Source organism: Carlito syrichta, unplaced genomic scaffold (genome assembly GCF_000164805.1).
Source record: "Carlito syrichta isolate Samal-C Ts95f unplaced genomic scaffold, Tarsius_syrichta-2.0.1 Scaffold176108, whole genome shotgun sequence".
Classification (NCBI taxonomy): Eukaryota; Metazoa; Chordata; class Mammalia; order Primates; family Tarsiidae; genus Carlito; species Carlito syrichta.
Window position 1 is genome coordinate 164,123 of NW_007120204.1, and position 26,347 is coordinate 190,469.

At 36.1% G+C, this 26,347-nt stretch overlaps 1 protein-coding gene across 3 annotated transcripts; it reads right to left on the minus strand.

Annotated features, from left to right (window-relative positions):
* Positions 1 to 25,253, minus strand: INTS12 (integrator complex subunit 12). 3 transcript variants are annotated; one of them, XM_021709338.1, is made up of 8 exons: positions 25,177 to 25,253; positions 24,637 to 24,641; positions 17,341 to 17,505; positions 12,819 to 12,971; positions 10,916 to 11,103; positions 9,409 to 9,568; positions 3,954 to 4,100; positions 1 to 687 (listed from the first exon to the last, which is right to left on the minus strand). In XM_021709338.1, the coding sequence occupies exons 3-8, from the start codon at positions 17,494 to 17,496 to the stop codon at positions 103 to 105; spliced, it is 1,389 nt and encodes a 462-aa protein (XP_021565013.1). In that variant the 5' UTR covers positions 17,497 to 17,505; positions 24,637 to 24,641; positions 25,177 to 25,253; the 3' UTR covers positions 1 to 102. The 3 variants fall into 3 exon arrangements, with proteins under 3 accessions (XP_021565013.1, XP_008049670.1, XP_008049671.1); XM_008051479.1 differs by lacking the exon at positions 24,637 to 24,641 and having other exon boundaries at positions 25,177 to 25,219; XM_008051480.1 differs by lacking the exons at positions 24,637 to 24,641; positions 25,177 to 25,253 and adding an exon at positions 24,832 to 24,901.
* Between the last annotated feature and the right edge of the window lie 1,094 nt (positions 25,254 to 26,347).

Below are 26,347 nucleotides of genomic sequence, written 5' to 3' on the forward strand. Positions count from 1 at the left end.
TTTGATTGTGAAGACTTTTATTAAATTATAGCATATTACAGTTTATATCTTAACAATAAGCTTTTCATCTTTAGGCTAATATGATATAAAAACCTGGCCACATTACTTCTTGAGTTTCTTTTGGGCAGCTTTCTTCTTGACCATCTGTAATCGCTTCATAGCATTGAGCTGTGATTCTTGTGAAGTTGGACCTTTAAGGGATGCTGAGGGAGAGCTGCTGGATTCTGAAGTGGTTTTGCTGGTAGTGTTTCCACTAGGTCCTGGTGTCCCACTGTTTCCATTCCCACTTAGTTGGCTGCCACTTCCTGGAACTAAACTACTCGGACTAGGAAGACCTACTTTGCTGACATTGTCACAACTAACTGAGCGACAAAGGCCAGTTTTGCCCAAGGTTAGAGGTGGAGGTGGTTTCAGTGGTACAGCGGGTGTAGTGCTGTTATTGGAACCTATTTTGGAACCTATTCCACCTTTAGATGATGTTGCCAGTCCAGTCAAACCCACAGGCTTCTGGTTAGCTGATGAGGTGGCAGGTTTCCCGGAATTGTTTTGTGTTGTTGAACTCAATTTTGCTGTTGAGGGACCAGCAGAGGAAGTTTTGGCTGCAAAAGCTGCCCATCCAGTCAAGCCACTAGTTACTGAAGAGGAAACACTGGTACTAGAAGAATTTCCTGAAATAACCGTGGATGTCTAAAAAATAAGGTAAATATTACATTAGAGCCAAGTATAATCAACACTTATATAATGTCCTTGAATATATAAGAAGTTTGTTAGATTTTTTTATACCAAAAGAATGGCTTGGAAAATTTAAATCACACCACCAAATTAAGTTCCTATGAAGCTGATCTGAAAAGTCACATGGAACAAAATTTACTCATTTCCAAAATAGAAATTTTTGGATGTTATAGTCTAGCACCAATGATCAAAAGAATATACATGAAATTCCTTTTCAGGAATTGTTTTGCTTCAGTTATAAGTCATATCACAAAATCAGACTTAGTGTCTTAATCTTTTTTGTTCCACCCAAAAAGTATTATCTAGTCCAAGAAAATATTCACTTTAGAATTTGTTCCAAGTGATAGTGAATTGTTTCAAAAGTTGAATCCACTCTTAATAGACAAAAATGCATGCATTCAAGATATTCAGGAGATATCTGAGATGAAGAAAGTCATTTAATAATTATTTACTAAGTGTGTGAGAGAAAGAAAACAGTTTTTTATGGATCCTAAACCCATTTTTTAAAAGATGTTCTCCCAAAGTTTGAGCAATAGCTACAAGTACTTCAAAATATATACAGATGTTCACAGTTACTCAGAAGTGTACAATTCACAATATATTAAGGTCTCATGATTTTAGTTTCATAATTTGTCTGTGCTTCCAGTGAAACTATCACACAGATTCCTGCTTCCATAAAAAGTTTCTTCAATTGCCTCAGAGGCTGCACCATGACATTCTGGGTGTGACTGACTCACTCCCTGACGTATTTCTTAAGGGTAAAACACTTCAACTTCTCTGATTAACTTCCTTGGCTAATCAGAAGTTCAGTGATACCAATGCCACTATATAAATGCATATCATGCTTATTTACATGACAGCAAATTTTTTCACATTTACATTAGGCACAAATGTAATCTGTTCAAATTAATTTTGCATGTACACTTTTTCTACCTTATAATCTTAAGAAGATTCACAAAAGTGTTAAGTTCACATATAGGTAAAAGGTAAAGTCTTACAAAATAATAATATCTTTTCAAATGGTAGCTATTATGCCTAAAAAAATCCAGTTAGATTTTAGAATAGGATTTTGAAAGAGATGATTAAAGCACTTTTAGCACTTACAAGGTAGCATTCAACATTGTCTGCATGTAAATATTTTTAGCCAAAAAGAAAAGTAATCCAAATACAGAGCTCTGAGATCTTTTTTATAAGAGGAGGAATCCAGACATTTGTTCTCATACTCAGAAAAATCAATAGAATTTTTAATAATAATATCATATATCCATCTCACGTTATCCAGAGAAGAAAAATTTTAGATATACCATAAATTTCTAGAGAAATGCACACCACCAATGATAGAAAAAGTCAAGAAAGTAAGAGAACATAGGTGTAGTAAGCTTTTAATTTTCAGTTACAAAAGATCTAATTTTCTTTTTCTTTTTATTAAACATAAAACTGTCTGTCAAATGGCTAACTGATCTTTCAACAAACTTCACAAAAGAAAACCCATCTGAAGTAATTAAAAAAACCAACACTTAAAAAGTACAACCAAGAAAGTAAGTTCTATGTGTTTGGCATCTTATTTTAATGGTTTACTGTTACTTGGTATTACTTTTCAATAGCATGACAGATGATGGTTTTATAATGCTATCAGGACACATAGAAGTAAAATAACACAAACAATGGAGGCCAAGTAATTTCTTACTATTTCTGGGTAGAAAACAAAATCTTCAAGTGTTTTCAACTATAACACTTTCTTGCCCACTATCCTAGTTAGAAAAGGCATTTGTCTTTGATATATGAATGAAACTTTTTTTCAAAGTATAAATGTTTTTACTGTTTTTACCCTTTTATCAAAAAAACACCAAAACCTCTTTATCAAAACAAACATGACAGAGAAGGCCTTAACTGATTTTGCCCTAAAATGATTTCATGTCAAATTTCCTAAAAATAAACTTTAGTACAACAGACTAGTATAAAAATCTCCCAAAAAGTGATTAAGTGTAGAATATAGCACCTCTAATTACTTTCAATTAATTATTCTTACTTCTATTCCAATTTATCAAGTTCCCATATGACAAATCGATAATGAATATCCCTTGAATAGTAACTCCTCCCTGGTAAATTAAAATAAAAAATGATCTGCAAAATAATTATCAATATTTTTCAGAGTACTTTATATTCATATTCTTTTCCATTATACCAAAGTTCTTGAGCTTGCTACTTATACTTATGGGACAAGGTCATCTCTTTGAAATTTTCTGAGATCAATCTTTGAAAACTTGAGATTTTCTTCTTTCTTTACTGTTATGCTTACAATTGAAATGTGTAACTCAGTAAAAGTATTATTTTTGTTATAAAATTAGATTAGAAAATTATTTTATTCCATAATATCAAAATGTCAAGATATTAATAATAAAGTACTGTGATTTCAAGGATGTAAATCTAGAAATGACAAGGTGAAAATCTAGAAATGACAAATCACCAGATAATGTAGTCCTTTAGTATAAAAGATAGATACCATTAAAGTTCATGATAATAAAGAAAAAACAAAATGAAACAAAGAAAGAAAACTTCCTCAAACTTCCTCAGCCTGCAATCCCGCGCTTTGGGAAGCTGAGGTGAGTGGATTGCCTGAGCCTGCGGGTTTGAGACCCGCCTGGGCAACTTGGCGAGACCTCATCTCCACAACAAATCAAAATTAGCTGGGCGTGATAGTGTGCGCCTGTAGTTCCAGCAACTTGGAAGGCTGAGGTGGAAGGATCGCTGGAGCCCAGCAGGTCAAGGCTGGGCGACAGAGTGAGACTCCAACTCAAAAAAAAAAAAGAAAGAAAACTTCTTAAGCAATCAATAAGTAGGGAGAAAAAAAAATATGAGGCCAATCAGCTCAAGTAGCGTGGGGAGCAAAATTATAGGTACTCAGTACAGAGGTGTTTTGAATTTAAACCAAATTCCTGATTGGAGATACCTAAACAGACAAGAATGGTAAAGAATGTCACTTTGGAATGATCATATACTGTTGCTATTTGTTATTAAAAAAAAAACAAACAACCAGTAGAGTTAGAGACTAAATAATGATATAAATGTTCCTTTTATACCTAATAAAATTGTAAGGCAGTCTTAATTTCCAATGTAGTCATTTAGCACACAAAATGTCTCATTAAACTTTTTATCAAGCAAATATTATTTAGTTAACTAAACTGAGATACAATCTTAGGTAAAAATGGAATCTACTATACCTTGACTTCTGTTCTCTTAAATGCTAGAAAAGTTGCTTCTTGCTTGAGTTTAGTTTCTGGTTTCTTAACCAATGGATCTTTGACAACTGGAGCCACAGAAACAACTGTAGGGGCTGGTTTTTGTGGTGGTTTCTGAGTTTTTTGAGCCTGCAAAAATCAATGTATTAAGTTAGATAGAAAATCTTAATTAAATATACAAAATAATAATCTATCACAGAAATTATCATTAAACTGAAATACAGCTGAATATAGAAAAACATTATGTGATAATAATGAACACATAGGTTCTTACAACTTATTTTTATCATTATCATATTAATGATTTTACAGATTTAGTTTTTTGGTTTGTTTGTTTTTGCGTTGGAGTCTCACTCTGTCGCCCAGACTGGAGTGCAGTGGCCGCTCCCGGCCACCGCAGCCTCAACCAGCTGGGCTACGGCGACCCTTCCGCCTCAGCCTTCCAAGTAGCCGGAATTACAGGCATGCGCTACCAGACCCGGCTGATTTTTTGATTTATTGTAGAGATGAGGTCTCGCTGCCCAGGTGGGTTTCGAACCCACGGGCTCAGGCAATCCACTCACCTCAGCCTCCCAAAGGCGCGGGATTACAGGCTGAGCCACGGAGCCTGGCCCAGATTTAGTTTTAAACAGTAAAGATAATATTAAGCTTTAGAAAGTATGCAGAATAAGGTTTGATTAAATAAAATTTTAACAAGACAAACAAAATTGTTTTGCTAAAAAGGAAAATCACAAACTATATGTAACCTATTAGATTTTACTCATCATGAAGTATATGTATCTCTCACTACAGTTGGTCAAAGACTTAGGCGTTTTCTTCTTGGGATCAAGGAATAAGTTCTAGAGTTAGCAGGGGTGAGATAAAATGTAACTCAGATCATTTCTATGGTTTTTAATACAAAATGGGGAGAAAAAACTATTGATAAATGATGCAACTTTTTGAGTTTTTTTCATAATGCAAAACTAGGCATGCTAAATTCTTAGAGAAAATTCATAAACACAAATTTTTATGTTACCAAAGAATTTGCATTCATTGTTCCTTTATGTGCATTTTCAGTTTTATTTTGACCAATAATTGATTTTTTTCCTTTATTTCATAACTAGGCATTTTACTAAATTCTCCTATAAATGCTAATAATTTTTAGTTTATTTTGAGTGTTTTCCAGGTAGACAATCATAGCTATATAAACAATATGGTACAGTGTTTAAGAGCACAGTTTGGGGTCAGACAGAACTAGTTTCAAAACCCGGCTCAACTACCTTTCTAGCTATGTTACCTAAGGCAAACTATGTAAATCTCTAAAAGCCTCATTCTCTTCATGTGTTAAATGGTAATACCATCTATTTCAAAGGTACGTTATGAGGATAAATTATGATTATGTAAGAGTTTAGCTTAGCATAGTGTCTAACACATATTGAAGGCTGGCAATAATTGTTAACTGTTTATTCATCTACATTATTTATAAAGGAAAATCACACTGGATCCAGAACTCATCCATACAAGATGAGGAAAGGTGCTCCCAGCCAGTCATTCCATAGTTTTAAACAATCTTCATAAGTCCATATATTACTATGCTAGAGAATTTATTAATAACTTGTCCCATTTCTGGAAGCCTGAATTTGGACGATTTTATCCTTGTTCAGACCTTCACTCACGTGTAATCTTGTGCTATTGTTTGCCATACTATATAATCTTGGTCTTTAAACCTCAATTCAGACAGCCCCTCAGGTCACCTCCCACTGGGGGAGCTTTTCTATCTTCTCAATAAATACTACTTTCTTAAAAAAAAAAAAAAAAAAAACAACTCAATACATGCTACTCTTTACGTTACATACTTTCCACATCATTCATGTACTGACAAACATCACTCATAAAGCACCCTTCAGATCAAAAATCTTAAGGATGTGGAAGACTATCTGTGGTATAATAGCTCTTTCAAGCAAGAAAGGAGGGCCACCTTAACCTCTATTGTAAAACCATGTTATAAGAATGCAGCCCTCAAAGTAAATTAGAAACATATAGCTCTATAACCATGACTTTCAATCTTACACTGCCCTATAGTCTCATCTACCGTTCTAGAGGATAGACCAACTTAATTTGTATGCTTTAGCAGATAAAGACGTATTAAATGGAGCTCCAGAAAGGACTTCCTATTTTAAAAAATTATTAAACATATTTTTTATTTTAAAATTGTGAGGTACAGTTAAGGGTTAGGTATACAAATATGAATCGTTCAGGCACCCTTGTTGATAAGGGGTGTCCCCGTCCCCAGACAGATCTAGGAGATCATGTTTGGATCTTCTGCCTCTCTTATTTTACCCAGTCATCTTAAAAACTGAGTAAGAAACACCCAGAACCCTTTGTCCTTTGCTGGTAATACTAGTTTAGGGAACTAGGATAAAATCACTCATCCTGTGTTGTTCAACAAAGGTGCTCTAATTTTTCACTGAGAGACTGCTTTACACATTGCAGAATGTATAAAATTCCCCACTAAGGCTTTAATTGCTAGTCTGGCAGCCATAAAGAAAATCCCACATATTTCTAAATGCTACCAAGTAGGAGTGTGTTACTAGCTTAGATTAGGAACTGTTGCAATAAGTGATATGAGTCTCTTACCTTGAGTTGAGTCTCATTACCGAATAGAGGATAATAGAACCTAAGAATGACCTTAGACCCTGCCATACATTTTCACAACATTCTTAACTAGGTCTTCCTACAATAATATGTACTACAGAACCTACCCAATTTGGAGAAATTTATACAAAGGGAAAGGGGATATCAGATGCTATTTATAACATGTTTGTGATATATTAGGGCAACAACCAATGAACATATGAGAATCTCACTCAAAGTAATTATAGTTAGAATGGTTAGACTTAAAATCCCCATTGTTCCAAATTTCTTTCTCTCATCAAACCTTATGTTTACTGGATCCTGATCTTCAGGCTTGCATCAGGTCATGTCTTTTGATATTTTTTCACATCTACTCTTGGTATATTCTAGACCTGTTCTAATATTAGCCATGGCTGCCATTTGGTATTTTGATACTTGAACACGTGAACTGGACTGAATGTTAATTTCTGGTACTAATCTACATTTACTCCATTTTACTTATCTTACAGTAAGAACAAAAGAATGTAGAATGTGTCTTTTTTTTTTTTTTTTTTTTTTTTGAGTTGGAGTCTCACTCTGTCACCCAGACTGGAGTGCAGTGGCCGCTCCCGGCCACCACAGCCTCAACCTGCTGGGCTCCGGCGATCCTTCCGCCTCAGTCTTCCAAGTAGCTGGAACTACAGGCGTGTGCTACCACACCCAGCTAATTTTTTGATTTATTGTAGAGATGAAGTCTCACCAAGTTGCCCAGGTGGGTCTCGAACCTGCGGGCTCAGGCAATCCACTCACCTCAGCCTCCCAAAGCACGGGATTACAGGCTGAGCCACCGAGCCTGGCTTGAATGTGGTCTATTTCTAAGCTCTGCTCATGTGCTACATTAATGAATGAGACATGTTCTTATTGGTAAATGAACTAGACATTTAATTTGCAAAGCAGATTAAAACATAGTATCCCAGATGAAGAGAAGAAGCAGAATACATGGGAACATGAACGTTCACCACATATTCAGGGAATGCCACTGTCTGGCATTGCCAGAGTGTATAGGTGGATATGGTGAAGCAGTAGGAAAGAAGACTTCAAGGTAGGCTCGGGTCGGAAAGAGAGAGTCCATATATGTACCCAAAGGAGTATAACTTCATTACATAAGCAATTGAGGACCACTGGGCATATTAAGCACATAAAGTTAGACAAATATTTAGAAAAGTAATTCTAGTTGTTCTAATTATAGTGAGCAAAGTGGATTGAAGGGAAACAAAGACACCTCTTAAGGGGGTTTTACCACAGACAACTAGTGATGGATTGGTGGAATTGGATAATAAAAGAGAAATGAGCAGATCTGAGAGATATGTAATATACAGAATGAACAAATGTGGCAAACAAAATTATGAAATTATAAGAAACATCAAAGTTAATATTTTCTAGCTCAGATAATTGTGGGAAAAAACTAAGTGTAGAAGAGAACAATTTTAATTTTAAAGATATTGAACTTAAAGTACCTATAGGATATCCGGTTAACTATAGAAACTCAGAGATTTAGAACCATAAACCTAGATTTGGTAAAAACTAAGTCACAATAAATGGGGGATAGAAAACTTGGGGAAGAATAATGCTTACTTTAGTTATTAAGATAGTTAAAATGAAATAATAATAATAACAACAATAATGATAAACCTTTGGGATATACAAAAGAAAGATTATTGTCACAACTTGTTTCTTTTGACAACTGCCAATTCTTAGAGGCTTCTTATTAATGATCTGAAATATACTATATTGCTCTTCTGTAATAATTTTGGTTGAGGTCTTGGAGAGCTAGTTTAAATAATATGCTAAATAAAAATCAAATTAAGCAGGACAAATTTTAACTTGTTACAGAAATTTCCTGTTACAAATGAAAAGTACACATACCATTGAAATTTTACTTATTTTCACAGGAATAAATAAAAACATTTTTGATTTAAAAGTAAAATACATATCTTGAATTTTTACTTTTAACTATATACTTCTGACCTTTAAAAGATATATTTAGTCAGAAAAACTTATGTAGAAATTCATTTGATTAACAAACATGAGCACTCTTATCAAGAGTCTCTAATCTAAGGCAGAGGAAGAAAGATGTGGAAGGAGAAGGGACAAACAAGTCATTGAAGTAGACAACAACTTTTTTTAAAAATTGTGAAATTTATTTATTGTTTATCTACTTTATAAAGAATAAAAGCTAGAAAATGATTTGCTATAACAAACAAAAACATGTCTCACTATGATATTAAAGGCAGTGACGTTTGTGAACAGTAAGAAGATAAAGCACATTGGAAGAATGAGATAAATGGTCATTCAAAGAAAATGACAAGGAAAAATAAGAAAGAGAGATGCATATATAAAAAAAATGACTCTGTATACAATTTGTAAGTTTGGTAGTTTAAGCTCACTTGGAAATTTTCTATATTTCCTTACTACTCAGGAATTTTTTATATTTCCTTATCAGACTCAGTGAAGAGTGGGGCTGTATATCACACCACTTAACACAGTGCTTTGTAATATTTTTAAATGTTTATAGATACACTGACACACTAGTAAAAAAAATTTATAACGTGTGGGTCATCAATCTTGTTTCTTTATCTATATAGAATACACTAAAAGCTGAACAAAGAAAAGTGCATTATGACATGGTCTGATCTTTAGGCATAGAAATATAAATCACACATGTATACCATATATAAAAACATTTAAATAATCATCTTATATCTTTTTTTTAGTATCCTAAATGTTCAATTTTCTTTTGAAGGCACATATCAACAAAAATGTGACAAAAAAAAAAGATTCCTACCATTCTTTTCATTTGTCTGGTACATCGGGCACAATACCATACCAGACGAGGGTCATTGACTTCCTTGTCTGTCACCTGGGGTTTATGGCAATCTTGATGATAGAGATTATGGCACTCTTGGCATTCTACTAATTGATTCCCAGATGCCACCGTCATTTGCCTAAGAAAACATACCATTAAGCATTATACTTTCTTAAATGCAACAATTTAAAGTCACTTCAGAGTTGTTCTAGTAATGTTTGGTACATGAAAAAGGAAAAAATTCCAGAAAACCAAACAGCAAAATAACAAATTCCAATGTGCAGCTTGCATAAGCACTTCACTTCTTTTAAAGCTTATTCTCTACTACTGATAGATATATAAGGTACCTTAATTACATTTGGCTCCTTATTTCTCATTGTAATTTTTTTCCCCTCAGGAGAAACTAGACTTTGATTAGTCCTCCAATAGTCTCCTAACTTTTTTTTTATATGTCTACTAAATTCCTATACATGTTCTATCTTCTTCATTAATATGAGTTACCTAAAGGTGGGAACTGGACCTAATAGAATGCAGCAATATTTGTGTAAAAAAAGTAAAAATTCTAATAGCAAAAAAGCAATCACCATAACTTTAGATTACACAGCAAGTCCTCTCATGGAGGGGTACAATTACTAGTTCTCTTTCCATTATTACTTTACCATTTATTTATAAAATAATAACTTTGTTCATAGATAAAGACTGAAATTAACAAATATATGTGAAAACAATGAGGCGCTAACAAATTATCCTATTGAGAAGGACAATTTATTCCCTATAAGTTTCACAAAAGAGGATAGTCGTTTACTTAGTTCCAATGCACCTGAATTTCATAACATTTTTATGAAGAAAACAGTAACAAAGATGACAACAGTTTTTGTTATACTAGGCAATGAAAGCCATTAACAATTAAAAACTTAGCCTTTGGAACCAAAAAGTTTAAAATCTAGTTATTTATGATTTTTAAAATGTATCTCCTACTAAGTATAATTGTCTATGTTTTTATAATTATGCATCCATGCCTTAAAACACCACTCAGAATAACCTACATAATCCATTCCTTTCATTTTCAATATGCTTAGAAAAGACTTAACAGTAGTTTAGGAAAGTATATGTAATAATTTATTTTTATAAATGCTGTCAATAATTCAAAAAAGACAATACAGACTTGTTTAAAAGAAAGATGAAAATAACTGAGTTTACTGAACAGAGTCTCACTAAAGAATAATTCAATAATTACTTTACATGTAGAACCCAAGAATGCAGAAAATTTTACTATGACATATTAAAGCCATAGTCAGGAAGATAAACTATCTGACAATGTTAAATTGCTTTAGCCTACTTATCTCATTCACTACTAACAAATAATAAAAGCAAATTAGAAAACGCTCAACAATTGCTCTGATTTGGGGGATATTGGGGAGGGGTAGAAAGGGGTTGTTTGCTCTTTACAAAGAAACAGAAGAATCTACAACAAGGTACAACTTACCTACAAACAACACAGGCCAATCCCATCTCCATGGCAAAATCATCAGCACTAGTCTCCTCAAAACTGGACAGGTCAGCCATAGCTAAATCCTTACTGGTTTGAACAGTAATGGGAGAGGACCGTGTCTCTGGTTTCTCCAATCTAGGCTTCTTTGGAATATCTACTCCTTCAGTAATGTCTGATTTCATCTATATAAGGCACACATCAAAAAATGATAATGAAAGTAATATGGTAGAATAAACTTTAAATCACTGAGAGATGAATAAGGAGGGTAGAATGCAATAATTAAGTTCATTTTACAGATATTTTCACATAGGGACAGATGTGCACATTAAAGATCTGCAGAAGAATTACAACTAATTTATAATTAGTAAAACCCAGCAAGACAGAAACAAATAAATCATAACAGTTTAACATATATTTGTTATTTCTTTTTGTGCTCTTCCATCTATTAAAGAATTCTGGAAGTTCAGTAGATTTACTTATACTGTCGCCTACCAGTTACTCAGACTTAACACATTGCCATATTGCTTCAGAGCTAATTCTGGCTCCCCTCTTTAAATATAAATATTATTGATATACATGTTGGATTGACAAAAACTAAGTAGTCTGATAAGACATGGAGAATTTGGAATTCTTATACTGTACTGATGAGTATAAATTAGTACATCTAGTTTTTATAGTAATTTGACAATACTGGTAATGCTGAAGATCCTACATTAGGATGTTGGATGTAATAGGATGTCATGCCCTATTGCATCCACTTATAGATATACACCACATAGAAACTATTAACATATTCACAGTGATACATGTAAAGTAGTTCACTGAAGCTCCACTGTAACAGAAAAAAAGGAGAAATAACCTAACTACTCATCAGCAGGGGAATGAATAAGCTGGTTAACTTATAGAATGAATATTAGGTGATAGCTAAAGAAATCTAGATCTACATGCATCAACGTAGATAAATTTTAAAAGTTCATTGTTGAGTGTAGAAAACTAAGTTATCAAAGAATATAAATACACAATATGATGTCACTTATGTAAATTTTAAAGCAGAAAATAATATGATATAGTTTATGAATAGCCACTATTTAGTAAAAGTATGAAAACAAGGAATAACACACCCTACTTTGAGGGCAAGGGTTACTGAAATTTTTTTAAATGTATTTTTACTAATTACTAAAATCTTAATTACTATTTTCAAAAATCATCCAAAAATAGACAATCCAAGATTTATCTGTGGCCCTGTAAATGTGCATGCCATTCAGTAACAAAGTTGTTTAGTCATTTACAACTTTATCATTTCCACTCTATCTTTTCTTCTCAATAATTGTTCCATCCAAAATCTCTGAGTTATGGATTAAAATTTACACTTAAAATTGCTATACTCCCTAGGGCTGAAATATATAAAATTTCTAAGTTTTACTCATTTTTTTTTTTTTTTGAGTTGGAGTCTCACTCTGTCGCCCAGACTGGAGTGCAGTGGCCGCTCCCGGCCACCACAGCCTCGACCTGCTGGGATCCAGCGATCCTTCTGCCTCAGCCTTCCGAGTAGCTGGAATTACAGGCGTGCACTACCACGTCCGGCTGATTTTTTTATTTTATTGTAGAGATGAGGTCTCGCCTGCCCAGGCAGGTCTCGAACCCGCGGGCTCAGGCAATCCACTCACCTCAGCCTCCCAAAGGCGCGGGATTACAGGCTGAGCCACCGAGCCCAGCTAGTTTTACTCATTTTTTAAAAGTCAACATCTATAGCTAAAGTATATTTTCTGAGTTATTATTATTATTATTATTATATATGCTTATGAATATATAAAGATGTAGGCATAAACATTGTTTCTTTCTGCCTATGAAACCGATTTACTTTTTTTCTTTTAACTAGATTAAAATAAAATCTTACTTTATCAGCAGGTCTCTTTTCGGCTTCCTTCTTGATTTTTTCAGTTGTGAGAACCTTGACATTATTATTTCCAGATGGAAGATTGGATGACACTTTGGGCTCTTGCTTAATGGAAATAGTTTTTGTGCTTGAAATTTTGGGTGGCTCCACATCCTAAAAGATGAAATAAAAAAGGCACCAGCAATTAAGTGTTCGGGCTATCTAATCCATTGTATAAAAGAGTATAAATCTTAACAATTTTCTGTTAAAAATTAAGACATTATGCTATCACCAAGGTAATTTTTTTTAAAACAGCTTTATTGAGAAATAGTTGATGTACAAACTGTGCCTATATGACGTATGAAATTTCATAAGTTTTGACATATGTATATACCCATGACATCATCACTACAATCAATGTAATGAACATATCCATCATCACCTCAGATTTTCTCGTGGCCCTTTGTAATCACTCTCTTACAGTTATATACCCTAGAGAAACTATGTCCTCCATTCTCAAGCAACTGCCGATCTTTAACTATAAATTGGTTTGCATTTCCTATAAATTTATATAAATGGAATCATACAGTATGTGCTCTTTCTTGTCTGGCATCTTTTACTCAGCATATTTAGTTTGCAATTCGTCCAAGTTGTTGAGTATAGCAATAGTTCACTCCTTCTACCTACTGATGAGTATTGGAATTGTCTGCAATTTGTTTGTAAATAAAGCTGTTACAAACAATTATGCACAAGTCATTGTACAGACATACACTGTATTTTCACTTCTCTAGAATAAATGTCTAGGGGAAGAATGGATAGGTCATATGGTAAATGTATGCTTAATTTTTAAGTGTATGCTTAATTTTTAGGAAACTGTCACACTGAAAAGTAGCTATACTATTTTATATTTCCACCAGGAGGCTCCAGTTCCTTTTTATCCTCACCAACACTTGGTATAACTAGTCTTTTTAATTTTAGACTTTCTAATAAATATGTAGTAGTATCTTATTGTGGATTTAATTACATTTCCCTAATGACTAATGCTGTTGAGCATTCTTTCAAATGCTCATTTGCCATACATATATCTTCTTTGGTAAACTAGCTAATGCAATTTTTGCCATTAAAAAATTGAAGTTATTAGTTTTATTGTTGAGTTTAAAAAATTCTTCATGGATTCTGGGCACAAGGCCAAATATATAATTTACGAATATTTTATCTTAGTCTGTGGCTTGTATTTTCATTCTGTTTTAAACTTTAAATCTTTTTTCTTATAGTTCTGCTGATATAAATAACTTGTTATTTACTGTTATTACTAGTATACAAAGTTTATTCACATAGTAGATCCTTGGAATCTCCCCCCTCCCAAAAAAGGAGGACATTTCCTCCACCCCATTCTAAATAAAACTAGAGCAGCTGAGTGCAGTTTATTCTTTTATGATAACATTGATAACATATAAAAGTACAAAAATGTAGGGAATGATACATGTCAACTTCGGAATAGTGGTTGCCTCTGAGGAAGAAGAGAAGGGAAGGGATGGGCTTCAGACCTATTGGTAGCAGGGCTTGATCTATTATTGTGCTACTTGTTTAGACTGGGAGTTGGCAAACTGAGACCTATGAATAATTTTTGTTGTTGTTTTTTGTTTTTTTTTGAGTTGGAGTCTCACTCTGTCACCCAGACTGGAGTGCAGTGGCCGCTCCCGACCACCGCAGCCTCGACCTGCTGGGCTCCAGCGATTCTTCCACCTCAGCCTTCCGAGTAGCCAGAATTACAGGCATGCGCTACCACGCCCAGCTGATTTTTTTGATTTATTGTAGAGATGAGGTCTTGCTGCCCAGGCGGGTCTTGAACCCGCTGGCTCAGGCAATCCATTTACCTCAGCCTCCCAAAGGTGCGGGATTACAGGCTGAGCCACCGAGTCCGGCGAATAATTTTTTATAAATAGTTATACTGGGACACAGTCATACCCATTTATTTATTTAAGGGTACTTTCACACTATCATGGCAGAATAAAACAGATGCAACAGATACCGTCTAGCCTACAAAACCTAAAGTATTTACTACTTGACTCTTTATAGAAAGTTTCTTGACCACTGTTGTAGATTTAGTAGAGTGATGGAGAAAATGTTAATCATGCAGATTAAGCTTAAAAGTATATCATATGTGTAATAAAAAAAAATTGAGGACACAGTTATGCAGTATTTGAAAACTATTATCTAATCAGCAAAGAAGTTTCTCAAGTTGATGGAAGAGGTCTAACTTCATTATTTCACATTTTTCTTCCTCATTAATGTAAATGAATATCAACAAATATTCACGTTAGAATACACCTGGAGAGTAGGTAATGTTTACAAGCATACCACCATCTCCAGATGATTTTTATACATGCTAAAGTTGGAGAAACATTGGCATAAATCACTCTTCTCACACAATTCTAGTGATGGAATTATTGAGCTAAAGGCTAAAATTAAATGGACCTGTTCTTTTATTTTTTATTTTTACTTGTTAAATTAAATTTTATTTTATTATAGAGATGTGGGTACAAGTAAGGATTTAATTAAATTTTATTTTATTATAGAGATGTGGGTATACAAGTAGGCTGCATGCAGGTGAAGTTTGGGCCTCCAACTTGCCCTCACTCCCCCTGGTATAGAACCTGGTACCCTTTGTGTTGTTACGTGCACCTCCCTTTCTCCCCTAGCATCCGCCTTTCTCCCCTAGCGGTGCCCAGTGACTGCTGATCCCTTCCTTGTGCTAACATGGAACCTGAACTTCTAAAACACATAACAAAGTAGTTTCTCCAAATTGACCGAGAGAAGTATAAACTGCAGCTAGAAACCTGAACAGTAGGCTTTTTAATCACAACAAATTTTTCACATACTTTCGAAAATATGAATTTCCATTTTTAGAATCCTTATTTTTTTAAGTAATAATAGGATTTCCTATTTGGATAATACCAATACCCACAGCAGAATGAACTTGGTAGTATGTTTTATAGAGTTGTATTAATTTGACCAATCTGAACTCATTGAACCTACCCGAACAAGAATGGGTAGAAGAAATTAAGTCACAATAGTTCTACTAGTCAAAAGACAATAAGACTTGAGAAGACTAGAGTAAGTGTCAAAAGAAGGCTGGGGACAAAATGCAACTGCTTATTTGGGCACTGAGCCTGGGACTTGATCCTTTCTTAAGCTTCAGATTCGGATTAGATTTGAGCTAGTCATATAGTTCTATCTTCCACCTCTTAATTTGTCATCTAGGTCTACAAATCTGGGTGACTGAATTTCAGGGCTAGAGCTTAGATGAGTTTGAAAGAATGTCTTAGAGGTGTTAGAGAATATAATAAAATTTGTCATTCACTGAGAGCCTACTATGTCCCAGGTAGATACTATACTTGGTGACTTACATACTTTATTGCTTTTAATTTTTACAACTTTGTGAAGTCGTTTTTATTATCCTCATTTTACCAACAAACAGAGACTGGGTGAAATGAAATTACTATGTACCTCCATTTCCTTATGCAAAATGAAGAAGGTAAACAGTATCTCTTTTTTTTTTTTCCGAGTTGGAGTCTCACTCTGTCGCCCAGACTGGAGTGCAGTGGCCGCTCCTGGCCACCACAGCCTCGACCTGCTGGGCTCTGGCGATCCTTCCGCCTCAGCCTTCCAAGTAGCCAGAATTACAGGCATGTGCTACCATGCCCGGCTGAGTTTTTGATTTGTTGTAGAGATGAGGTCTCGCTGCCCAGGCGGGTCTCGAACCCGCGGGCTCAGGCAATCCACTCACCTCAGCCTCCCAAAGGCGCGGGACTATAGGCTGAGCCACCAAGCCCAGATGGTAAACAATATCTCAAAGGCTTGTTATCATAATTAAAATCAATTATACACATAAACCACTCAGAAAAGTGCCTGAGACATAGTAAATATTCAAGATATGTTATCTATTATCACCACACAACTAAAAGAAGGAAGCTGGAGCTTAAAATAGGTTTTGTTTGGCTCTAAAACACATATTCTTTTCATATAAGGCTGCCATTGGCACTTTCTTATTATTAAGACTGGAGCTACACAGTTCTCAGAGTTCATTCATATGCTTCCTTTCCCCTTAAATTATCCTACCAATATTCAATTTATCTTGTTTAAAAAAAATCCCTGACCTAAAAATATATAAAATTATTTATTTAGCCAAAGGGGGGGAAATCCCTGTCCTTTTATTATTTTTTGTCTTTAAAACATAAGAGAATAATTAGAAGAAGCTGAAGTTACATTTGGCAGCTTTAAAAAAATTCAGATCATAAAGAATTGGAAATTAAAGTAAGTCATGAACAAATGGATTTCTATAAAGTTGTAGAACAGAATATCACACACACTCAGCTAATTTTGCTATGTGATGCTAGTCCTTCTCTGAAAGCTCGGGGGAAGAAAAGAGTATAATTTCTTCATGCCACAAGGAAAGAATATTTGACAGAGTCTAATGTTATCACTGTACTATTACAGGCCTTACAGAACCCTCTTCAAGCTTTTTTATTCATGTAGGTACCTTTTGAGATGGACGATAACTTGAATCAATGCCCCGAGCCAAAGATTCATCAAGCAGTGCTTTTAGCTTTTCAGCAGAATCTTTGCTCTTTGAATGTAAGAAACCCAATGCTTTCAAAAAAATGGGATCAAGTTCCAAGTTCACAGTAGCAGCCATTGCAAACACCTGAAGGAAAAAAAGAGAGAGAAGTAATTTAGAGGTAACACATAATTGTCTATGTCAAAGTTTTATTTATTTTGTTCTTTCATTTATAATAGATAACACTGTGCACATGATACAAAATTTAAAATGTCCAAAAAGTTACTGTTGATGAAAGTAAATTTCCTTCTTATTCCTTCCTGGCATTACCTAGTTCTTTTCCCCTGAAGCAACCAGCATAATCAGTTTTCTGTGTATCCATATCCATGGCAAAGTTTTAACTCCAGGTAAGCTTCTCCCTGCCACAAAGTCTCTTAACAGATCCTAGTTTTAAAAGATAAACTCATAGTTGAAGTACACAGAACTTGATGTGTTTCAGTCAGGTTTACTCTGCATCAAAATTTTTTCTCTTATTTCCATAACAATAACAAAGATTTAGTATGCATATGTTTGAGTATGCAGGAGGTGCCATAAGAAGGTAATGAAGGGTGCGTTAAGTGATGAGCTATAGAGGTCACTGCTGCCACTTTTTATCTCAATATCTGTTTTTACTCATCTCCCTAGTCCTCTACCCCATCTTGAGTGTCTCAGAAAACATATTAATAATAACCTTATTAGATCACATTTAGATTGTGGTATCTCATGCATTAACCTATCTTTAAAAAGCAAGGTCTTGGCTGGGCGTAGCCTGTAATCCCAGCACTTTGGGAGGCTTAGGCTAGTGGAATGCCTGAGCCCGTGAGTTCGAGACCAGCCTGGGCAACTTGGAGAGATCCTGTCTCTATAATAAATAAAAAAATTAGCTGGGCATGGTAGTGTGCACCTGTAGTTCTAGCTACTTGGAAGGCTGAGGTAAAAAGCTTGTGGGGCCCTGGCAGTTCGATGCTGGGGTGGCTGTGAGTGTGCCACTGTACTCCAGCCTGGACGACAGAATGAAACTCCAACTCCAACTCTAAAAAAAAGCAAAGTCTCTGAGGGATGGTCCCATATTTACTTACACACAGAGCCTAAGATGTTGTATCCTAAGATGCTTAAAAAATAGCCAAGATGGATAAAGATATACATCAAAGGCTTATTAAATTCTACAACATTAAAAAGTTTTGTTTTCAGTTAATACCAATCCTATCATGTGGTTCTACTTCTGGTTGTCACTTTTCAAATTTCTCTCCAGGCAAGAAATTATTAAATAAAAATGTATTCTTTGTGTTCAATCCTTTGATCAATATACTACATCTTGAAACCTGCTATCTTCAAGGTTAATATTATAATAATGCAACATACTTTCATTGCTATAGTTAAGGATCTGTCAGCAATTCCACAGTAATCTCTCATTTTCAGGGGTTTATAACACCATTAAAACTTGCTGTAGGTTGAATCTTGGCACATGATAGCACAATCTAAAAATGGATTTTGTCTGTTCCCTCCCCACCAATTTCCCTCCTCCCTCTCCAAGTCTGATAGGAAACTAACTCGCTCTCTCAATCTCTCCCTCCCTCCCTTTCCCTCTTCTTCTCCCTCTCCCTCTCACTACACACACACACACACACACACACACACACACACACACACACACACCCCTAGCCCTAGGCTTTTTTTTAAAGTTCCCAAGAAGTTATTAGTTATCTACCTGATAATTTGAGTACTATTGTCAAATTCTGTGCTATACTAAAATATCATTTGAATTACTCATGAGCAGGAATCCAAAGGCTAATTAGTACTAGAATGAAAAAGTAACCCTGTCTCAAACTGTTGTATTAGTAATGTAACAAATTGAGAAGCAGTCTTTGTCACTTCTTAATAGTATATTATTATATATATAATCTCTATATAATAATAAGTATCGAAAGGTTATTTTTAAATTTACTCACAGGGCTGGTCCCATGTATGTTCTGAGGAAAAAACAGCTTCTCAATAAAATTTCCATGATTAAAAGGGCAAACTTGCCACTCCTCTGAAGTGTACAAGGGTAACCCAGCAAACTTTTCTATTGATCTGATTTTATATAGCCAAAGGGAACAGCAGTTTATTTATGTAACCAGATTGTTATAAAAATAATGTTTCATTGGTTACTGACCAAAGGATTGATACTTAAAAGAATCCTTGTAATATATTAGAAAAACCATTATTTAAAATATCTATGGTGAAAAATGAAAGCAAGGTATTTACTATTATGTATTTCTATAATTACAGATAACAGGTTTATATTACAGATTAGGCGATATGAGTCAGCACCTAGATTATAAGACTCACAGAAATCATCAAGACCAACATGCCAATTGGAACTTTGGAGTCAGTTATTTTTATACAATCCCGCAATTATAAAACTTTACAGGTTTTGTACCCCTGCCCTAAACTACTAATGTGTCCTTCTAACCTAGTGGTATCTATGGTGGAATATGGAAAAAATTAAAATTTCTATTTCTTTTTAGCTAAAAATATTCATATACAGAGAGATAATAGTATTTATATGCAATTGATGATTAAACAACGTACATAGTAAAGCGTGCTTTTTTTGGTTGTTGTTTTGTTTTTACTCATGGGAAAAATGAGAAAAGCTTGGAGGCCATTGCTCTAGCATATCTAGCAACTTCCAGTTTCCTTTTTCCCTATTATACATCATAGCTTTAAGGTACAAACTACCTTTCCCTGCAAATCACTTCAGTGCTCTCATTCAGTTCATTTTCTCCTCTCTCTCCCCATTAACTTCATTGTTAGCATCCCATCATCTTCCAGCACCTGCTCATTACCAACATACTCACCTGTATGCTCCACTTTTTCCTAAAGTGTTCCTTTTCTCTTTACTTTTACTATTCTCCCCAGCAATATCACCTCCCTTACAACCGTCTCCAAAATAGTGTTCCTTTGACTTGTTCCTTCTCAAAGAGCAAAGAAAGGTCTACAGAGATCTTACTATGTATTGCTGCTTTTAGAAAAATATTCCACGATCACCATTTATCAGCACTGTCTCCTGATCCACACCTGTATAGGCACTGTTACTAATGCATAGAACATTTATACCAGGCTCACCTCTCTCCTCCCCACCTGCCATTATCCTTAACAATTTTTAGCATTTATATTGATGATTTCCAACTTTCTATACTCAGTTCATTTAAATTTCCAACCTCATGGAGCTTCATTTTCAGTCAGTAAAATCTGAAATTTGCTACAACTCTTTGACTACAATCAATTATCCTTTTTTTACTACAATCTATTTCTTCCACTGCTTGGACCCAGGAACCTCTTCAAGGTACTAAGTCAATCTTTCTTCCCTACTTATTTTTTCATTTCTCTATTACCATTCTACTTGATCTTTAAGTTTATAGAGGCCTCCAATATCCTGTCCCCTCTCCTTTCTTCTTATTGGCATATTCTTGCCCCAACTTCTCTCCCTCAGCAAATAGTAAATGAAAGTTGAGCCAAAGGTAAAACACTCAAGGTTATGTGTTTTATCTCTCATATTTTAGTCTTCTACCTTTCTTTTACTCTCTCTTTTCTATTGCCTGCTCTAATTTCTCTGTTCCTTTCTTACTTGCAAATACACATATAGCAAAAGAAATTTACTTTCTTTCTACTTAAGTTATAAAGAGTTCAGCAACTATGGTATAAGTGCATCAATCTATCTCCTTTATTATTTCCAAAGATATTTTGGAGTTATACCAAATCATGTTATTTCCATACGATTCCTTCCCTGTAAATCTAAATCCATGGCCAACATAGACCGCAAATGAGTCATACTCTTTCAACAGTTCTAGAAAATAAAGTCCTATGTGTGTATGAAACACAAATGTATATAATGAAATAAATTTAATATATTAAATATAGCCAGCTCGACTTGGATGTTGTACTGTTGCACTGAACATGTTCCCGACAGAGCCACTTACATTCTTCCCTTTCCTCCCAACTAGTTCTTCTTCCAGTATTGCCCTTTACAAATGATACGCCCCCCCATTGCTCCAGTCAGAAACCCAGGAAGCAGCTTTAACTCCTGCCACTTCCCGACCTCTCACTCCCAATTCAATCACCAAACCTCTTTAACATATTTCAACTGCAACCCTACTTTTCAGTCCTTACTGCCACCATCCTCGACCAACCTATCATCTATTGTTTGACCCACTGCAATAGCCTAATTAGTCTCCCCACAACCACTTTTGTCACTTTCCAAATCTTTTCATATTACTCACTTGCTTAAAATCCTTTGATCACTTCTCACAGTTGAAAGGTTAAAGATCAAGATCCTTATAAGGTCTCTAATGCTCTACATGATCTGGTAGTACATGCATATAAAGTAATTACCACAGTAGCTGGCACAAGGGTGTGCTCATCAGATGTTACTTAGTATCTTGGGCTATTCTCACTCTCCATTATAGCAATGTGATCTATTTCAAGTTCTCTAATACAAGCTTTTTTACTTCAGCTCTTTAGTAGAAAGTGTGCCCTCTTCTATACCCTATCTTACTCATCCTTCAAATCTGTTTGTTTCTGCATATTCTCTCAACAAAATTAGAATTCTTACTGTTATAGGGTACAAAAGCATTCCGTATTTATTCATAAGATTCAGTGCACTGTCAATTATGTAAATAATAATTATTTCTTATTAGAATATAAGTTCCAAGAGGGCAGGCACTGATTTTACCTATTGCTGCAACTCCTATTTCCAGAGTTCATGGCAAACAGCAGGTAACAGTAAATGTTGGTCAAGTAAACACCTACTTCCTCTTTCATAAAACTTTCTCCTCCCTTGAGTTCTGTTATATTCAACATTTCTGGTTTTCCTCTTCTATCCCTGACTACTCTTTCTCTGGCTCATCTTCTCATCTTTGTTGTTCACTGTATTAACCAAGTATGTATCCTTGGCTATCGTCTTAGTTTTGTTATCATTTTCTTCCTAGGTAATCTTACACACGTCATGTTTTCAACTATAAACTCTTGGCATATGATTTTATATGTTTTACACCCCCCCCCCCAATCTCTCTTAAGCTTAAATCTCACATTTCCAAATACTTAGTAGACATGTCTACCTGGTGACCCTAATCAAATTCAGTTATACCTAAACTTCAGATCATGACCACCTCCCCGCAAAGTTCCCTAATTTGCTCTTGCTTTCAATAAATGACACATTTTCTGTTACTCAGGTCTGAGACCTGAGGAGTCAGAGCTCCTTCACTAGGAGTACTTAGTTCCTTCACTAAGTAGTCCTTCCCTACTCCTTATACCCAAATAATCAGCAGGCCTTTCCTAAGGATTCTGACTGTAATATTTTTCACATTTGTCTCATTTTTCACTTCCACTGCTTCTATTCAAATTCAAGTTTTTATTAGCTCACTTAAATTTTAGCAATAATCTAGTTATTCTCAACTTTAATATTGTTGCCATATTAATTTTCCTGAAACACAGCTTTCTTCTCTTTCATTGCTCCCCCCCCCTCCACTTGTGGAAAAAAACTTTCTTGCTGAAAAATTAAGGCTTCCCACCACCTTCAAAATAAACCCCAAATTTTGTGGCCTAGAACAGAGATACCCAAACCCTAGGCCACAGACTCACACCAGTCCATGGTCTGGCTGTACAGTAAGAAGTGAGTAGCCGGCAAGAGAGAGAAGCTTCAGCCTATTTATAGCCACTCCCTATCACTTGCATTACCACCTGAGCTCTGACTCCTATCAGATCAGTCACAGCATTAGACTTTCAGAGAAGTGCAAACCCTACTGTGAACTGTGCATGCAAGGGATCTAGGTTGTGTGCTCCTTATGAGGATCTAATGCCTAACATTAGCAGTGAGGTTTGACTGTCCATAGTAAATAATAAATCAACTGATTGTAGACTCATATCAAAACTCTATTAGTGAGTGGCAAGTGAGTTGATGTACTTCAGTTGTACATCTGTATCTGGTAACGGGCTTTAAGTCAGAATCTGACACTTTAGTCCACGTGTGGCCCACCCATTATTTTAACCACTTCTGTTTGTTCCTCTTTTTTTTTCTTATGGGTGAGCTGCATAATTATTTCATTAGATATTACAATGTAATAATAACAGAAAAAAGTGCACAATAAATGTTATGCTCTTGGATCATCCTGAAATCCCCATCCTTCCCTCCCCCGACTGGTGGAAAATTTGTCTTCCACAAAACTGATCCCTGATGCCAAAAACGTCGGGGGCCACTGACCTAGAATTTGTCATGCCCAGATATTTCTTAAAGCAAAGTCATTAGCTGGTCTTGTGACTTATTTTTTTTTCTGTCTGTGAAACTCTTTACTCATTTTTATATTTCCAAATCCTGTTAAAACCCAGTTCAAATACTATTTCTCATTAAGACTTTACTGATAGCTGCTGTGCTCTTCTTCACCCCAAATCTTATGATAATATCTCCTCCTATGATATCTCATAGTGCTTTTTCATGGTACTGGAACTTTCTACCTCAAGCCATATTCTTTTTTTTTTTTTTTTAGCAAAAGTGTTATGTTCCCTATAAAATTCTGAGTACTTTAAGAGTCTATATCTTTTTGCCTGACTCTTTGCTATTTTGCAAAGTACCACAAAATAATGGCTATAGAATTATTGGATTAAATGATCAAAATACAGTGGTCTTGTCTCTCCTTCTACACAAGTCTAACCACTTCTAAGTTCCCTTCAGCAAAAAGCTCAAAAGAAACTCACCACTTCCCTCCCTGCAACAAATAGCAAACATCAGAAAAAATAAAAGCAAAAGCAAAGCAAGACAAAAATCACATGTTTCATGACTGAGGACTTAAAGCACAATGTTCCTATCTGCAATATTCTCTTCCTAATTCTTCACCTGGCTTAAATTCATTAATTGCCCTAGACTGTAACCTCCATGAGAGCAGGACTTGTTTTGCTGCTATTTCCTTCCTTAAGTGCTTGGAATTGAACATGTGCTCAAAAATATTTATTGAAAGAATAAACTAGATTTTTTGCATAACCGCCACTTTTTAGGGCTTCTCTAATCTCTTTAACGTAAATTGAGCACTCATAAATACAAATGCTTTCCTCTAGATCCGTTTTCCACTCTAAGTGCCAATCTCAAAAAAAAAAGTTCAAAGTTGATCATCTGCACGTGACTGAAACGAAGGAAGTTGAATCTATTAACGCAGTGTGCATTTCAAAACGGCTCAGGAAAACTCAGTCTTGCATATCTTTGCAAACCCTTCCTATAAACATTCTTTCAAAAACACTGCCCTTTTCATTTCTTCATTGAGTTCTTGGTTCTGGAATACATCGATATCTTAGGGACACTTGGAAACGCAGGGCAGGAGAGAAGGCCCGGATTCCAAACCAATCAAATGGTACAGCAGACATTTAGAAAGGGAATGCCAATCCTTTGATTAAAGCAAGACATACCGAAGGCCTATCATTAGGGGAGGGTCTTGACAAGGAAGCCAGAAGATGAGGCACGGAATGTGGGAGCTGTGCAGAGAAGTTACCAAAACCCTCTGACAAAGGTCCAAGACAGGGTTCCAAGTTCCTAGACCAAGGACTGTCCTCAGTCCGCGTGCCCCAGTGCGCAACACCCTCGGAGAAAGCACAGTTCGCCTCACTGAAAGGGGAGAATGGTCAGGCTGGGGCACGCAACCGCCCGCAAATTACAAGATTTTCCCTCAAGGAGCGAGGAGATTTCTCGCCCCTCGCGGGGTTTCTCGAGCCACCCAGAGGCGGCTGGGAGCGGGGTCGCTCGTCACAACTCACCGCTCCGCCCCGCCGCTCGGTCCGTTCCCGGTGGTACTTTCCGAACGAGTCCCCGCACCACCCGGCTCCGAAAACTGGAAAACAAAGGTTCCCGGAGCAGGGCCGGAGGGGAAATGTTTGGCAGTGCGACTGCAGGAAGTGACCTAACTTCCCTTTTTCCGGTCCGCCGGATTATGAATGACGGCCGGCGCGAGTATTTTCCAAACGAACTGCCTGTTGTTTCTCCGGGCCTAGGTCTGGAAGCGAGTGAGCAGTGGGCAGTGGCTCGCAGAAACAGCCTCGGAATTTCAGCTCAGGCTGGGCGGGAAGGCGAAGGCGGCCGGAGTCCCCGACACGCTCACGCACCCTCCCTGCCTGGCCGCGCCTCTGCGACCAGGTAAAGAGGGCGCTCGGGCCGCCGGCTTCTCAGCTCCTGCGACCCACCAATGACTGCTCTCTGCTTGAGGAGTCAACAGGGCTGAGGGTGCGGTGGGAAGGGCGAGGGCGTGGAGTCTTTGTTCTGATCTCCCTCTAGCCCTGGGGCCTACTCAGCCTGCTTTTTGGGTCACAGATCCTTGAAGATGCGGGCTGAGGACTCGGGGCTCCTCGTTGTACCAGTTTCCCAGTGTTCCCCGAGCCAGTCCCTCATGTCTTCCTCTGCTAATGGAGGAATGGAGCAGCTCCCAGTGATAGGGGTTGGTCGGGGTCGTGTGCTGTTAAGTGTAATTTCAGGACCTCTTGCATCACACTTTCATTTCCCCCCCGTCCCTCTTTAGCACTTAGTTTTTCATTCTAGCCCTTGCTGATTGGAGAAAGCAGTTGTATATGAATACTACTTAACGGTTACTCCAAAGGACTTGTTTCATTTGGGGCCGTTTGCTTAGGTTACATCATCAAAGCGGTGTTTTTCTTCGGGTTTTAACTTCTCTAGAAAGTCGGAGTTTAACATGCAGGAAAGTTGCTTTGTCTTCAGAAACGTTTGCTAATACACATAGGTTCCTTCACAACTCTCTCTCCCTGGTTTTGGGTTTCGGCAACTTATTTTTTTCCCAAATTTCTCTTAACGCCAGGATCCCATTCCTTGTCATCAATTCTGAACATCAAGAAAAAATGCCGGCTTTAATATGTCTTGTGCTAATTTATGGATAAATAAAGTGGTGTGCTTCAATTTTTTTCTAAACTTATGTAGAAA

Excerpts from the sequence above, each read along its gene's own strand:
- INTS12 (XM_021709338.1), bottom strand. The coding sequence starts at position 17,496 with ATGGCTGCTACTGTGAACTTGGAACTTGATCCCATTTTTTTGAAAGCA. Across the intron at positions 12,972-17,340 it reads GTTATCGTCCATCTCAAAAG|GATGTGGAGCCACCCAAAAT; the intron begins GTACCTACATGA and ends TTCATCTTTTAG. Across the intron at positions 688-3,953 it reads TTAAGAGAACAGAAGTCAAG|ACATCCACGGTTATTTCAGG; the intron begins GTATAGTAGATT and ends CTTATTTTTTAG.